The 14,535-nt window shown below is 47.5% G+C and overlaps 1 protein-coding gene across 1 annotated transcript in view; it reads left to right on the top strand.

Annotated features, from left to right (window-relative positions):
* Positions 1–13,686, top strand: part of LOC134910923 (indolethylamine N-methyltransferase-like) — a 39,041-nt gene extending 25,355 nt beyond the window's left edge. Inside the window, exon 3 of the mRNA XM_063919312.1 lies at positions 12,191–13,686. Within this exon, the coding sequence (XP_063775382.1) occupies positions 12,191–12,620 (430 nt within the window). The 3' untranslated portion in view covers positions 12,621–13,686. The remainder of the gene's footprint in view (positions 1–12,190) is intronic.
* Positions 13,687–14,535: the final 849 nt, after the last annotated feature.

Below are 14,535 nucleotides of genomic sequence, written 5' to 3'. Positions count from 1 at the left end.
GGGATGACACTCAGTAAACCTTGTATGCAACACACTATGATTGAGTTTGTATTGTAAACCTTACTACTGAAATACTGCAGCGATATAACGCTGCTTAACCTTGCTAGTGTAAATGCTGTTTGAGCGATTAAGTCGCTCTGAATACCCTCTGCAATGTAATAAACACACAATACCTTGCTAAGGCTCCAAAACCTTTACTAACAGGATTAAGTTATATTAAAAGGGGAAATACAGTTGACAATTCATACACTACAAGCTAACATCGATATCTAACAAAATAACTACACATAAATACACAATAGCAGCACAATAGCAAACAATAACATACAATGAGAGAGAGAGATCGTGGCACAATTACAATCAGAGATTAAGAATGGTCACAGAGAGAGTACTTACACACCGGGGAATGATTCGCTGCGCTAGTCCTGGTTACCAGCTCTGGGTTAGTCAATGATGAAAACCATTGTGGAGAGAAGACTCTTGTGTCCCCAAGCCTATTTCAAACTATATTTATGTACTAGCTTAAGACATACTTCAATAGATACTATGTGTCCTCTTTCCATTGGTTAGGGGGTGGGACATGTACTGCACCTGGGATCATTGGTTAGTTCAAGAAATGGGCGATGGCTAGGACTTGTCAGTATTCTAAATTCCTCTCTTGGTTGTATTGGGGAAACCTATTGTGTGGATCTTCCAAACAAACTCTGTCTCTGTGCTTTGTTTACCCCCTGGTCACCTCTCTCAGTTGAGACAATGACATCTCAGCACTCATTATTCTGGAGAGAAACCTGGACCTATTCATAAACAAAGGTATAAGCCCTCTTCATAGAATCTCAAAGCTTAGTGTAAATAAGGCTATTTGTTTTCCGTCTGTGGGAAAAAAGGTGACTGAATTCCAGTCACCCACCCTGCATTTATGTGTAATTTATTCTGAATGCAATTAATCTTATGTTCTACTTCTGTGCATAACCATGAGCAGGAACTATGCGAATCCCTCCCAACCTTTGTCTGAACCCTCCCAGCATGTAAAGGAGAATTTCTCAGGTCCAAGAGCCGTTTTAAACTTACCATACTTGCTGACATTATTAAGGGGAATATTAACTATAAAAGGCATTATATTGGTTAAATATGTAGCGATCGAGTCGCTCGCTAGTCGCACACAAACACCGCTGTAAATACCCATCTCCCTGCGCAGGCGATGTCAGAGCGTCCCCTACGCAACCTGAGGGGATGCGTACGCACGGAGGAGTCGGTGCGCGAGCAGCGGGCACGTGCATTGGGGTTAGTACAAGGCATCATAGGTCGCTATATTTTTCGACTTTGACAACTGTATATAGCAGTACGGTAGGCCACTGCTGTACCTACCTCTGTGTCGTCACTCGTCGTCCATAAGTATACTATCCATCCATCTACATTGTATACCTGTGGTGCCTTTTAGTTGTGCGCATTAAAATATGGAGAACAAAAATGTGGAGGTTAAAAAAATAGGGAAAGATCAAGATCCACTTCCACCTCGTGCTGAAGCTGCTGCCACTAGTCATGGCCGAGACGATGAAATGCCATCAACGTCGTCTGCCAAGGCCGATGCCCAATGTCATAGTACAGAGCATGTAAAATCCAAAACACAAAAGTTCAGTAAAATGACCCAAAAATCTAAATTAAAAGCGTCTCAGGAGAAGCGTAAACTTGCCAATATGCCATTTACGACACGGAGTGGCAAGGAATGGCTGAGGCCCTGGCCTATGTTCATGGCTAGTGGTTCAGCTTCACATGAGGATGGAAGCACTCATCCTCTCGCTAGAAAAAAGAAAAGACTTAAGCTGGTAAAAGCACAGCAAAGAACTGTGCGTTCTTCGAAATCACAAATCCCCAAGGAGAGTCCAATTGTTTCGGTTGCGATGCCTGACCTTCCCAACACTGGACGGAAAGATCTTGCGCCTTCCACCATTTGCACGCCCCCTGCAAGTGCTGGAAGGAGCACCCGCAGTCCAGTTCCTGATACTCAAATTTAAGATGTCAGTGTTGAAGTACACCAGGATGAGGATATGGGTGTTGCTGGCGCTGGGGAGGAAATTGACAAGGAGGATTCTGATGGTTAGGTGGTTTGTTTAAGTCAGGCACCCGGGGAGACGCCTGTTGTCTGTGGGAGGAATATGGCCATTGACATGCCTGGTCAAAATACAAAAAAAATCAGCTCTTCGGTGTGGAATTATTTCAACACAAATGCGGACAACAGGTGTCAAGCCGTGTGTTGCCTTTGTCAAGCTGTAATAAGTAGGGGTAAGGACATTAACTACCTCGGAACATCCTCCCTTATACGTCACCTGCAGCGCATTCATCATAAGTCAGTGACAAGTTCAAAAACTTTGGGCGACAGCGGAAGCAGTCCACTGACCAGTAAATCCCTTCCTCTTGTAACCAAGCTCCTGCAAACCACACCACCAACTCCCTCAGTGTCAATTTCCTCCTTACCCAGGAAAGCCAATAGTCCTGCAGGCCATGTCACTGGCAAGTCTGACGAGTCCTCTCCTGCCTGGGATTCCTCCGATTCATCCTTGAGTGTAACACCTACTGCTGCTGGCGCTGCTGTTGTTGCTGCTGGGAGTCGATGGTCATCCCAGAGGGGAAGTCGGAAGACCACTTGTACTACTTCCAGTAAGCAATTGACTGTACAACAGTCCTTTGCGAGGAAGATGAAATATCACAGCAGTCATCCTGCTGCAAAGCGGATAACTGAGGCCTTGGCAGCCTGGGCGGTGAGAAACGTGGTTCCGGTATCCATCTTTTATTCAGAGCCAACTATAGACTTGATTGAGGTACTGTGTCCCCGGTACCAAATACCATCTAGGTTCCATTTCTCTAGGCAGGCGATACACAGACCTCAGAAAAAAAGTCACCAGTGTACTAAAAAATGCAGTTGTACCCAATGTCCACTTAACCACGGACATGTGGACAAGTGGAGCAGGGCAGACTCAGGACTATATGACTGTGACAGCCCACTGGGTAGATGTATTGCCTCCCGCTGCAAGAACAGCAGCGGCGGCACCAGTAGCAGCATCTCGCAAACGCCAACTCGTTCCTAGGCATGCTACGCTTTGTATCACCGCTTTCCAGAATACGCACACAGCTGAAAACGTCTTACGGCAACTGAGGAAGATCATCGCAGAATGACTTACCCCAATTGGACTCTCCTGGGGATTTGTGACATCGGACAACGCCAGCAATATTGTGCGTGCATTACATCTGGGCAAATTCCAGCACGTCCCATGTTTTGCACATACCTTGAATTTGGTGGTGCAGAATTATTTAAAAAACGACAGGGGCGTGCAAGAGATGCTGTCGGTGGCCCGAAGAATTGCGGGCCACTTTCGGCGTTCAAGCACCGCGTACAGAAGACTGGAGCACCACCAAAAATACCTGAACCTGCCCTGCCATCATCTGAAGCAAGAGGTGGTAACGAGGTGGAATTCAACCCTCTATATGCTTCAGAGGATGGAGGAGCAGCAAAAGGTCATTCAAGCCTATACATCTGGCAACGATATAGGCAAAGGAGGTGGAATGCACCTGTCTCAAGCGCAGTGGAGAATGATTTCAACATTGTGCAAGGTTCTGCAACCCTTTGAACTTGCCACACGTGAAGTCAGTTCAGACACTGCCAGCCTGAGTCAGGTCATTCCCCTCATCAGGCTTTTGCAGAAGAAGCTGGAGACATTGAAGGAGGAGCTAAAACAGAGCGATTCCGCTAGACATGTGGGACTTGTGGATGGAGCCCTTCATTCGCTTAACCAGGATTCACGGGTGGTCAATCTGTTGAAATCAGAGCACTACATTTTGGCCACCGTGCTCGATCCTAGATTTAAAACCTACGTTGTATCTCTCTTTCCGGAAGACACAAGTCTGCAGGGGTTCAAAGACCTGCTGGTGAGAAAATTGTCAAGTCAAGCGGAACGTGACCCGTCAACAGCTCCTCCTTCACATTCTCCTGCAACTGGGGGTGCGAGGAAAAGGCTAAGAATTCCGAGCCCACCCGCTGGCGGTGATGCAGGGCAGTCTGGAGCGAGTGCTGACATCTGGTCCGGACTGAAGGACCTGCCAACGATTACTGACATGTCGTCTACTGTCACTGCATATGATTCTCTCACCATTGAAAGAATGGTGGAGGATTACATGAGTGACCGCATACAAGTAGGCACGTCAGACAGTCCGTACGTATACTGGCAGGAAAAAGAGGCAATTTGGAGGCCCTTGCAGAAACTGGCTTTATTCTACCTAAGTTGCCCTCCCTCCAGTGTGTACTCCGAAAGAGTGTTTAGTGCAGCCGCTCACCTTGTCAGCAATCGGCGTACGAGGTTACTTCCAGAAAATGTGGAGAAGATGATGTTCATTAAAATGAATTATAATCAATTCCTCTGTGGAGACATTCACCAGCAGCAATTGCCTCCAGAAAGTACACGGGGACCTGAGATGGTGGATTCCAGTGGGGACGAATTAATAATCTGTGAGGAGGGGGATGTACACAGTGAAAGGGGTGATGAATCGGACGATGAGGAGGAGGTGGACATCTTGCCTCTGTAGAGCCAGTTTGTGCAAGGAGAGATTGATTGCTTCTTTTTTGGTGGGGGCCCAAACCAACCAGTAATTTCAGTCACAGTCGTGTGGCAGACCCTGTCACTGAAATGATGGGTTCGTTAAAGTGTGCATGTCCTGTTTATACAACATAAGGGTGGGTGGGAGGGCCCAAGGACAATTCCATCTTGCACCTCTTTTTTCTTTCATTTTTCTTTGCATCATGTGCTGTTTGGGGAGTATTTTTTTGAAGGGCCATCCTGCGTGACACTGCAGTGCCACTCCTAGATGGGCCAGGTGTTTGTGTCGGCCACTAGGGTCACTTAGCTTAGTCACACAGCTACCTCATTGCGCCTCTTTTTTTCTTTGCGTCATGTGCTGTTTGGGGAGTATTTTTTTGAAGGGCCATCCTGCGTGACACTGCAGTGCCACTCCTAGATGGGCCAGATGTTTGTGTCGGCCACTTGGGTCGCTTATCTTAGTCACACAGCTACCTCATTGCGCCTCTTTTTTTCTTTGCATCATGTGCTGTTTGGGACTATTTTTTTGAAGGGCCATCCTGCGTGACACTGCAGTGCCACTCCTAGATGGGCCAGGTGTTTGTGTCGGCCACTAGGGTCGCTTAGCTTAGTCACACAGCTACCTCATTGCGCCTCTTTTTTCTTTGCGTTATGTGCTGTTTGGGGAGTATTTTTTTGAAGGGCCATCCTGCGTGACACTGCAGTGCCACTCCTAGATGGGCCAGATGTTTGTGTCGGCCACTTGGGTCGCTTATCTTAGTCACACAGCTACCTCATTGCGCCTCTTTTTTTCTTTGCATCATGTGCTGTTTGGGGAGTATTTTTTTGAAGGGCCATCCTGCGTGACACTGCAGTGCCACTCCTAGATGGGCCAGGTGTTTGTGTCGCCACTTGGGTCGCTTAGCTTTGTCACACAGCTACCTCATTGCGCCTCTTTTTTTCTTTGCATCATGTGCTGTTTGGGGAGTATTTTTTTGAAGGGCCATCCTGCGTGACACTGCAGTGCCACTCCTAGATGGGCCAGGTGTTTGTGTCGGCCACTTGGGTCGCTTAGCTTAGCCATCCAGCGACCTCGGTGCAAATTTTAGGACTAAAAATAATATTGTGAGATGTGAGGTGTTCAGAATAGACTGAAAATGAGTGGAAATTATGGTTATTGAGGTTAATAATACTATGGGATCAAAATGACCCCCAAATTCTATGATTTAAGCTGTTTTTTAGGGTTTTTTGAAAAAAACACCGAATCCAAAACACACCCGAATCCGACAAAAAAATTTCGGTGAGGTTTTGCCAAAACGCGTCCGAACCCAAAACACGGCCGCGGAACCGAACCCAAAACCAAAACACAAAACCCGAAAAATTTCCGGTGCACATCACTACTGTAGATGCTACTAAAATGACAGAGGATTGTTTTTTTCTTTTAAAAAAGACATAATGTTTTTCTAAATTCAAATATGTTACAACAAAAAACATGGTGATCATTAGCACTAGAATATGGATACGAAAATGAGCATTGAAAGAAATCCCTATTAATTAAACATTCATACTGTATAGTGCAGGGCAAATGTCCTGTGTAAGATACGTTGTTTGTTCTGAAAATGGCTGTGCTACCATGGACAACAAGTAATAATAAGATTTTACTTACCGGTAAATCTATTTCTCGTAGTCCGTAGTGGATGCTGGGGACTCCTTAAGGACCATGGGGATAGACGGGCTCCGCAGGAGACATGGGCACTTTAAGAAAGAATTTAGGTTCTGGTGTGCTCTGGCTCATCCCTCTATGCCCCTCCTCTAGACCTCAGTTAGAGAAACTGTGCCCAGTAGAGCTGACAGTACAAGGAAAGGATTTTGGTAATCCAGGGCAAGATCCATACCAGCCACACCAATCACACCGTATAACTTGTGATAAACTTACCCAGTTAACAGTATGAACAACAACAGAGCATCAGGTCAACCCTGATGCAACCATAACTTAACCCTTATTGAAGCAATAACTATATACAAGTATTGCAGAAGAAGTCCGCACTTGGGACGGGCGCCCAGCATTCACTACGGACTACGAGAAATAGATTTACCGGTAAGTAAAATCTTATTTTCTCTAACGTCCTAGTGGATGCTGGGGACTCCGTAAGGACCATGGGGATTATACCAAAGCTCCCAAACGGGCGGGAGAGTGCAGATGACTCTGCAGCACCGAATGAGCAAACACAAGGTCCTCCTCAGCCAGGGTATCAAACTTGTAGAACTTTGCAAAGGTGTTTGAACCTGACCAAGTAGCCGCTCGGCAAAGCTGTAATGCCGAGACCCCTCGGGCAGCCGCCCAAGAAGAGCCCACCTTCCTAGTGGAATGGGCCTTAACTGATTTTGGCAGCTGCAATCCAGCCGCAGAATGAGCCTGCTGAATCGTGTTACAGATCCAGCGAGCAATAGTCTTCTTTGAAGCAGGAGCACCAAGCTTGTTGGAAGCATACAGGATAAACAAAGACTCTGTTTTCCTGACCCTAGCCATTCTGGCTACATAAACCTTCAAAGCCCTGACCACATCAAGCGACTCGGAATCCTCCAAGTCACGAGTAGCCACAGGCACCACAATAGGTTGGTTTATATGAAAGGATGAAACCACTTTCGGCAGAAATTGTGGACGGGTCCGCAATTCTGCTCTATCCGCATGGAAAACCAGATAGGGGCTTTTATGTGACAAAGCCGCCAACTCTGACACATGCCTAGCCGAAGTCAAGGCTAATAGCATGACCACCTTCCACGTGAGATATTTCAACTCCACCGTCTTCAGTGGTTCAAACCAGTGGGATTTCAGGAAACTCAATACCACGTAAAGATCCCAAGGTGCCACTGGAGGCACAAAAGGGGGCTGAATATGCAGCACTCCCTTTACAAACGTCTGAACTTCAGGTAGAGAAGCCAACTCCTTTTGAAAGAAAATGGATAGGGCCGAAATCTGGACCTTAATGGAACCCAATTTTAGGCCCAAACTCACTCCTGACTGTAGGAAGTGAAGGAAACGGCCCTGCTGGAATTCCACCGTAGGGCATTCCTGGCCTCACACCAAGCAACATATTTTCGCCATATACGGTGATAATGTTGAGCTGTCACGTCCTTCCTAGCCTTTGTCAGCGTAGGAATGACCTCATCCGGAATGCCTTTCTCTGCTAGGATCCGGCGTTCAACCGCCATGCCGTCAAACGCAGCCGCGGTAAGTCTTGGAACAGACAGGGCCCCTGTTGCAACAAGTCCTGTCTTAGAGGAAGAGGCCACGGGTCCTCTGTGAGCATTTCTTGCAGATCTGGATATCAAGTCCTTCGTGGCCAATCTGGAACAATGAGTATTGTTCTCACTCCTCTTTTTCTTATTATTCTCAGCACCTTGGGTATGAGAGGAAGAGGAGGGAATACATAGACCAACTGGAACACCCACGGTGTCACCAGGGCGTCTAGAGCTATCGCCTGAGGGTCTCTTGACCTGGCGCAATACCTCTGTAGCTTTTTGTTGAGGCGGGATGCCATCATGTCCACCTGTGGCAGTTCCCACGACTTGTAATCTGTGCGAAGACTTCCTGATGAAGTCTCCACTCTCCCGGGTGGAGGTCGTGTCTGCTGAGGAAGTCTGCTTCCCAGTTGTCCACTCCTGGGATGAACACTGCTGACTGTGCGCTTACGTGATTTTCCGCCCAGCAAAGAATTCTGGTGACTTCCGCCATCGCCACCCTGCTCCTTGTGCCGCCTTGTCGGTTTACATGAGCCACTGCGGTGATGTTGTCTGACTGAATCAGAACCGGTTGGTCGCGAAGCAGGGTCTCCGCTTGACGTAAGGCGTTGTATATGGCCCTTAGTTCCAGGATGTTGATGTGAAGGCAAGTCTCCTGACTTGACCACAGACCTTGGAAATTTCTTCCCTGTGTGACTGCTCCCCACCCTCGGAGGCTTACATCCGTGGTCACCAGGACCCAGTCCTGAATGCCGAATCTGCGGCCCTCGAGAAGGTGAGCTCTCTGCAGCCACCAGAGAAGAGACACCCTTGCCCTGGGTGATAGTGTGATTAACCGATGCATCTGAAGATGCGATCCGGACCACTTGTCCAGTAAGTCCCATTGAAAGGTCCTCGCATGGAACCTGCCGAAAGGAATGGCCTTGTATGATACCACCATCTTTCCCAGGACTCGAGTGCAGTGATGCACTGACACCTGTTTTGGTTTTAATAGGTTCCTGACCAGTGTCTTGAGTTCCTGAGCTTTCTCTATCGGGAGATAAATCCTTTTCTGGTCTGTGTCTAGAATCATGCCTAGGAAAGGCAGACGAGTCGTAGGACCCAACTGTGACTTTGGAACATTTAGAATCCAGCCGTGCTGCCGTAACACTACCAGAGAAAGTGCTACGCTGAGCAGCAACTGCTCTCTTGATCTCGCTTTTATGAGGAGATCGTCCAAGTATGGGATAATTGTGACCCCTTGCTTCCGCAGGAGCACCATCATTTCCGCCATTACCTTGGTAAATATTCTCAGAGCCGTGGAGAGACCAAACGGCAACGTCTGAAATTGGTAATGACAATCCTGTACCACAAATCTGAGGTACGTCTGATGAGGTGGATAAATGGGGACATGAAGGTATGCATCCTTTATGTCCAGAGACACCATAAAATCCCCCCCTTCCAGGCTTGCGATGACCGCTCTCAGCGATTCCATCTTGAACTTGAACCTTTTCAGGTACATGTTCAGGGATTTTAAATTCAATATGGGTCTGACCGAACCGTCCGGTTTCGGGACTACAAACATGGTAGAATAATAACCCCTTCCTTGTTGAAGGAGGGGAACCTTGACCACCACCTGTTGAAGATACAATTTGTGAATTGCAGTTAACACAATTTCCCTCTCGTGGGGGGAAGCTGGCAGGGCCGATTTGAGGTGTCGGTGAGGGGGCATCTCCTCGAATTCCAGCTTGTATCCCTGAGACACAATCTCTATTGCCCAGGGATCCAACTGGGAGTGAACCCACTTGTGGCTGAAATATCGAAGACGTGCCCCCACCGGGCCTAGCTCCACCTGTGGAGCCCCAGCGTCATGCGGTGGATTTTGTGGAAGCCGGGGAGGACTTCTGTTCCTGGGAACTAGCTGTGTTGTGCAGCTTCTTTCCTCTGCCCCTGCCTCTGGCAAGAAAGGACGCACCTTGGACTTTCTTGTTTTTCTGTGATCGAAAGGACTGCATTTGATAATACAGTGCTCTCTTAGGCTGTGAGGAAAAATATGGCAAAAAATTTGACTTTCCAGCAGTAGCTGTGAAGACCAGGTCCGAGAGACCCTCCCCAAATAATTCCTCACCCTTGTAAGGTAAAACCTCCATATGCCATTTTGAGTCGGCATCACCTGTCCATTGCCGAGTCCACAGGACCCTTCTGGCAGAAATTGACATAGCATTTATTCTAGAACCCAGTAGACTAATGTCTCTTTGAGCATCTCTCCTATATAGGACAGCGTCTTTAATATGCCCCAAGGTCAACAATATAGTATCCTTGTCTAAGGTATCAAATTCCTCAGATAAGGTATCCGTCCATGCTGCTACAGCACTACACACCCAGGCCGACGCAATCGCCGGCCTCAGCAAGGTACCCAAATGTGTATAAATGGACTTCAGGGTAACCTCCTGTTTGCGATCCGCAGCATCTTTGAGGGCAGCCGTATCCTGTGACGGCAGGGCTACCTTCTTGGATAAGCGTGTTAAAGCTTTGTCCACCTTAGGGGAGGATTTCCAGCGTAACCTGTCCGTTGGCGGGAAAGGATACGCCATAAGAATCCTTTTGGAGATCTGCAGTATTTTATCTGGAGACTCCGAAGCCTTTTCACGTAACTCATTTAGTTCGTGTGAGGGGGGAAAGGTTACCTCCGGCTTCTTTTCTCCATACATATGTACCCTCTTGTCAGGGACTGGGGTTTCCTCTGTGATGTGCAACACGTCCTTAATTGCTATAATCATATAATGGATGGGTTTAGCCAATTTAGGCTGTAACTTTGCATCATCGTAATCGACACTGGAGTCAGAATCCATGTCGGTATCTGTGTCAACAATTTTGGATAGTGGGCGCTTCTGAGACCCTGACGGCCTCTGCGACATAGGAACAGGCACGGGTTGAGACCCTGACTGTCCTGAGGCTTCAACTTTTTCTAACCTTTTATGCAAGGAATTAACATTATCATTTAAAACCTTCCACATATCCATCCAATCAGGTGTCGGCGCCGTCGGCGGAGACACCACATTCATTTGCTCCCGCTCTGCTTCCACATAGCCTTCCTCGTCAAACATGTCGACACAAGCGTACCGACACACCACACACACAGGGAATGCCCTTTTTGAAGACAGTTCCCCCACAAGGCCCTTTGGAGAGACAGAGAGAGAGTATGCCAGCACACACCCCAGCGCTATAAACCCAGGAATAACACAGTAACTTAATGTTAACCCAGTAGCTGCTGTTTATATTGATATTTGCGCCTAATTATGTCCCCCCCCCCCTCTCTTTTTACCCTCTTCTACCGTGTATCTGCAGGGGAGAGCCTGGGGAGCTTCCTCTCAGCGGAGCTGTGGAGAAAAAATGGCGCTGGTGAGTGCTGAGGAAAAAGCCCCGTCCCCTCGACGGCGGGCTTCTGTCCCGCTTAAATATGTATTTTCTTGGCGGGGGCTCATACATATATACAGTGCCCAACTGTATATATGTTTACTTTTGCCAAAAAGAGGTCCAAATGCTGCCCAGGGCGCCCCCCCCCCCCCCTGCGCCCTGCACCCTTACAGTGACCGGAGTATGTGAGGTGTGTGGGAGCAATGGCGCACAGCTGCAGTGCTGTGCGTTACCTCAGTGAAGAACGGAGTCTTCTGCCGCCGATTTGAAGTCTTCTTGCTTCTCATACTCACCCGGCTTCTGTCTTCCGGCTCTGCGAGGGGGATGGCGGCGCGGCTCTGGGATCGGACGGCGAGGGTGAGATCCTGCGTACGATCCCTCTGGAGCTAATGGTGTCCAGTAGCCTAAGAAGCAGGACCTAGCTTCAGAGAGTAGGGCTGCTTCTCTACCCTCAGTCCCACGATGCAGGGAGTCTGTTGCCAGCAGAGCTCCCTGAAAATAAAAAACCTAACAAAATACTTTCTCTCAGCAAAATCAGGAGAGCTCACTGAAAAGCACCCAGCTCGTCTGGGCACAGTATCAAACTGAGGTCTAGAGGAGGGGCATAGAGGGAGGAGCCAGAGCACACCAGAACCTAAATTCTTTCTTAAAGTGCCCATGTCTCCTGCGGAGCCCATCTATCCCCATGGTCCTTACGGAGTCCCCGGCATCCACTAGGACGTTAGAGAAACATAAATACACACTAGCAAGGACTGTCCCTTTGTGGTGCACTGAATCAGCTGGCACCATAGAACATCTCACCCATGTTAATAATTATCAATTTACAGATAAACGGAGGATAAATAATTGTAATGTTATAAGTGTTTTAGCAAATTCTCATGTAATTATTAACCATCTGTACATACTTATTTAGCAAGTTCATCAGTATGAAGGTTATGATATTTGCTTACTGTAGATAATATTATTTGCCTCTTTTTTAATTTCAGAGATGGATGGCAGGACCAGGAAGAGAAAGTGAGAAGAGCGATTAAAAATGTTGTTAAATGGGATATCTTTAAAAATAGTTGTATAGATCCCCAACTTGTACCCATGGCTGATTGTGTCATCAGTCTCTGGATAATAAATGCAATTAGTAAAACCAAGGAAGATTTCCAGAAGAACGTGAAAAGTTTCACATCACGGCTTAAGATCGGTGGACATCTGCTGCTCTTTACTGTGCTGGGTATGACCTACTATAGAGTGGGGAAGCACAAGCACTTTGTCCTTACAGTGGATGAAGCTTTTGTACGAGAGGCAGTGATTAATGCTGGGTTTGTCATTGAGAAGACAGATTTGTGGAATGGTATAGCAGAGTCTGATATTGTTGATTACAAGAAGGTGTTTTTCATCCTTGCTCGCAAGGAAAGAGAGGTCTAAAAGTGGAAAATAAGAAGAATAACATTTCAACTGACTCATATATCTGTTTATTACCCCTTTCACACCGCACAAATAACCCGGTATCGACCCGGTATATTGCCGGGTCGAGGCGGGTCACTATGCGGTGTGAATGGGTCAGTGTTGAATTTCCGGGTCGCCTGTCCCAGTAATTATTACCGGGTCAGGTGCAGGGTTTCCTGGGTTGATGCGACCTGGGACCCATTTACAGCATAGAGAGAGGTGGTGCAGAGATGATCTCATCTCCTAGTGCTGCCTCCACCCCCGACCCGATGATGTCGTGGTCCCTGCCCCGATGGCAACCCGACTCGGCAATATGCAGGGTCGGGAAGCCAGTTCTCAAGGTCCAATGCCGGGTTGCACCCGGGAAGGACCCGTTTCCAATTCCCAGGTGCGACCCGGCATTAGCGATCTGAAAGCGGTATAAGTTACTCCCTTGTTATCTGAGCTATATTAATGTTACCGGTATACCAGTTCCCCTATGTATTGGCAATCTCTGCTGGAGAGATATACAGTACACTCATGTACCAGAGATACTGAGACAGCCACTTCCATTCGCAGTACATGCCCTGCACCCAGCATTAAATGGTATTTTGCACAATTGAAATAAATATGCAGTAGCCTTGGGATGTAGTTAAATTGCTGGCAGTCAGGATCCCGGCGGTCAGGATACCGACGCCGGAATCCCGACTGCTGACAATGCTGCCAGCCGGAATACCGACTCATAGGGGCTATTCCCACTCATGGGTGTCCACAACACCCATAGAGTGGGAATAGAACCTGTGGCAAGCCTAGCGACACACCGAGTCCGCAAGGGGCTTTCTAACACTCGCCCCGATGCCGTTGTCTGTATACTGACAGCCGGCATCCTGACCGTTGGTAATTTATTCTGATCCCGCAGCTTTCAGTATAACAGATGCTCATTAATGTTATTGAGGTTTTGTTGGCCTTAAGGGATAAATCATAGATGAAATTAAAGTTGATTTAATGTGAATTATATACCTCTGCTGTTAGCCCTCCATAAAAAAAATAAAAGTATTGTTTGAAATGTCTCTTGTGATCATTTACATTTGTATATCGTATTATATAGAAAATATGGCCCTCATTCCGAGTTGTTCGCTCGGTATTTTTCATCGCATCGCAGTGAGAATTCTCTTAGTGCGCATGCGTAATGTTCGCACTGCGCATGCGCCAAGTAACTTTACTATGAAGAAAGTAATTTTACTCACGGCTTTTTCATCGCTCCGGCGATCGCATTGTGATTGACAGGAAATGGGTGTTACTGGGCGGATGTATGGCGTTTTATGGGCGTGTGGCTGAAAACGCTACCGTTTCCGGAAAAAACGCAGGCGTGTCTGGAGAAACGGTGGGAGTGCTTGGCCGAACGCTGGGTGTGTTTCTGACGTCAGCCGGGACCGAAAAGCACTGAACTGATCGCACAGGCAGAGTAAGTCTGGAGTTACTCAGAAACTGCTAACTTGTTTTTGATCGCAAAAATGCGCATACATCGGTCGCACATTTAAGAAGTTTAGATTCACTCCCAGTAGGCGGCGGCTTAGCGTGTGTAACTCTGCTGAAATCGCCTTGCGAGCGAACAACTCGGAATGAGGGCCAATGTACAATTGCTCTGTAGAAGACCTTATGTGTGAAAAAAATCATACATGCATCTTATTTATTTGTTTCATCTATTGCACTAGTGAGTCTGTTGCTGGGCAGCTCCAGGTCTACTAGTAACCTGTACAAGGTTTTTTGCAGCGCCCCTCTCATTAATGTCCCTGTTCAAAAAATGTTCCCACAGGTTTGCACAGTAAATAATATGCCCCATCAGTGGTGTCCCAGTTAATGAATTTCCCCCACAGTAGGGCTCCAGTTAACGATATGTCACCACAGTAATGCG

This window comes from Pseudophryne corroboree, chromosome 4, assembly GCF_028390025.1.
Source record: "Pseudophryne corroboree isolate aPseCor3 chromosome 4, aPseCor3.hap2, whole genome shotgun sequence".
In the NCBI taxonomy this organism is placed as follows: domain Eukaryota; kingdom Metazoa; phylum Chordata; class Amphibia; order Anura; family Myobatrachidae; genus Pseudophryne; species Pseudophryne corroboree.
Note: the sequence above shows the minus strand (reverse complement) of the source record. Positions and strands in the feature narration are given on the sequence as shown.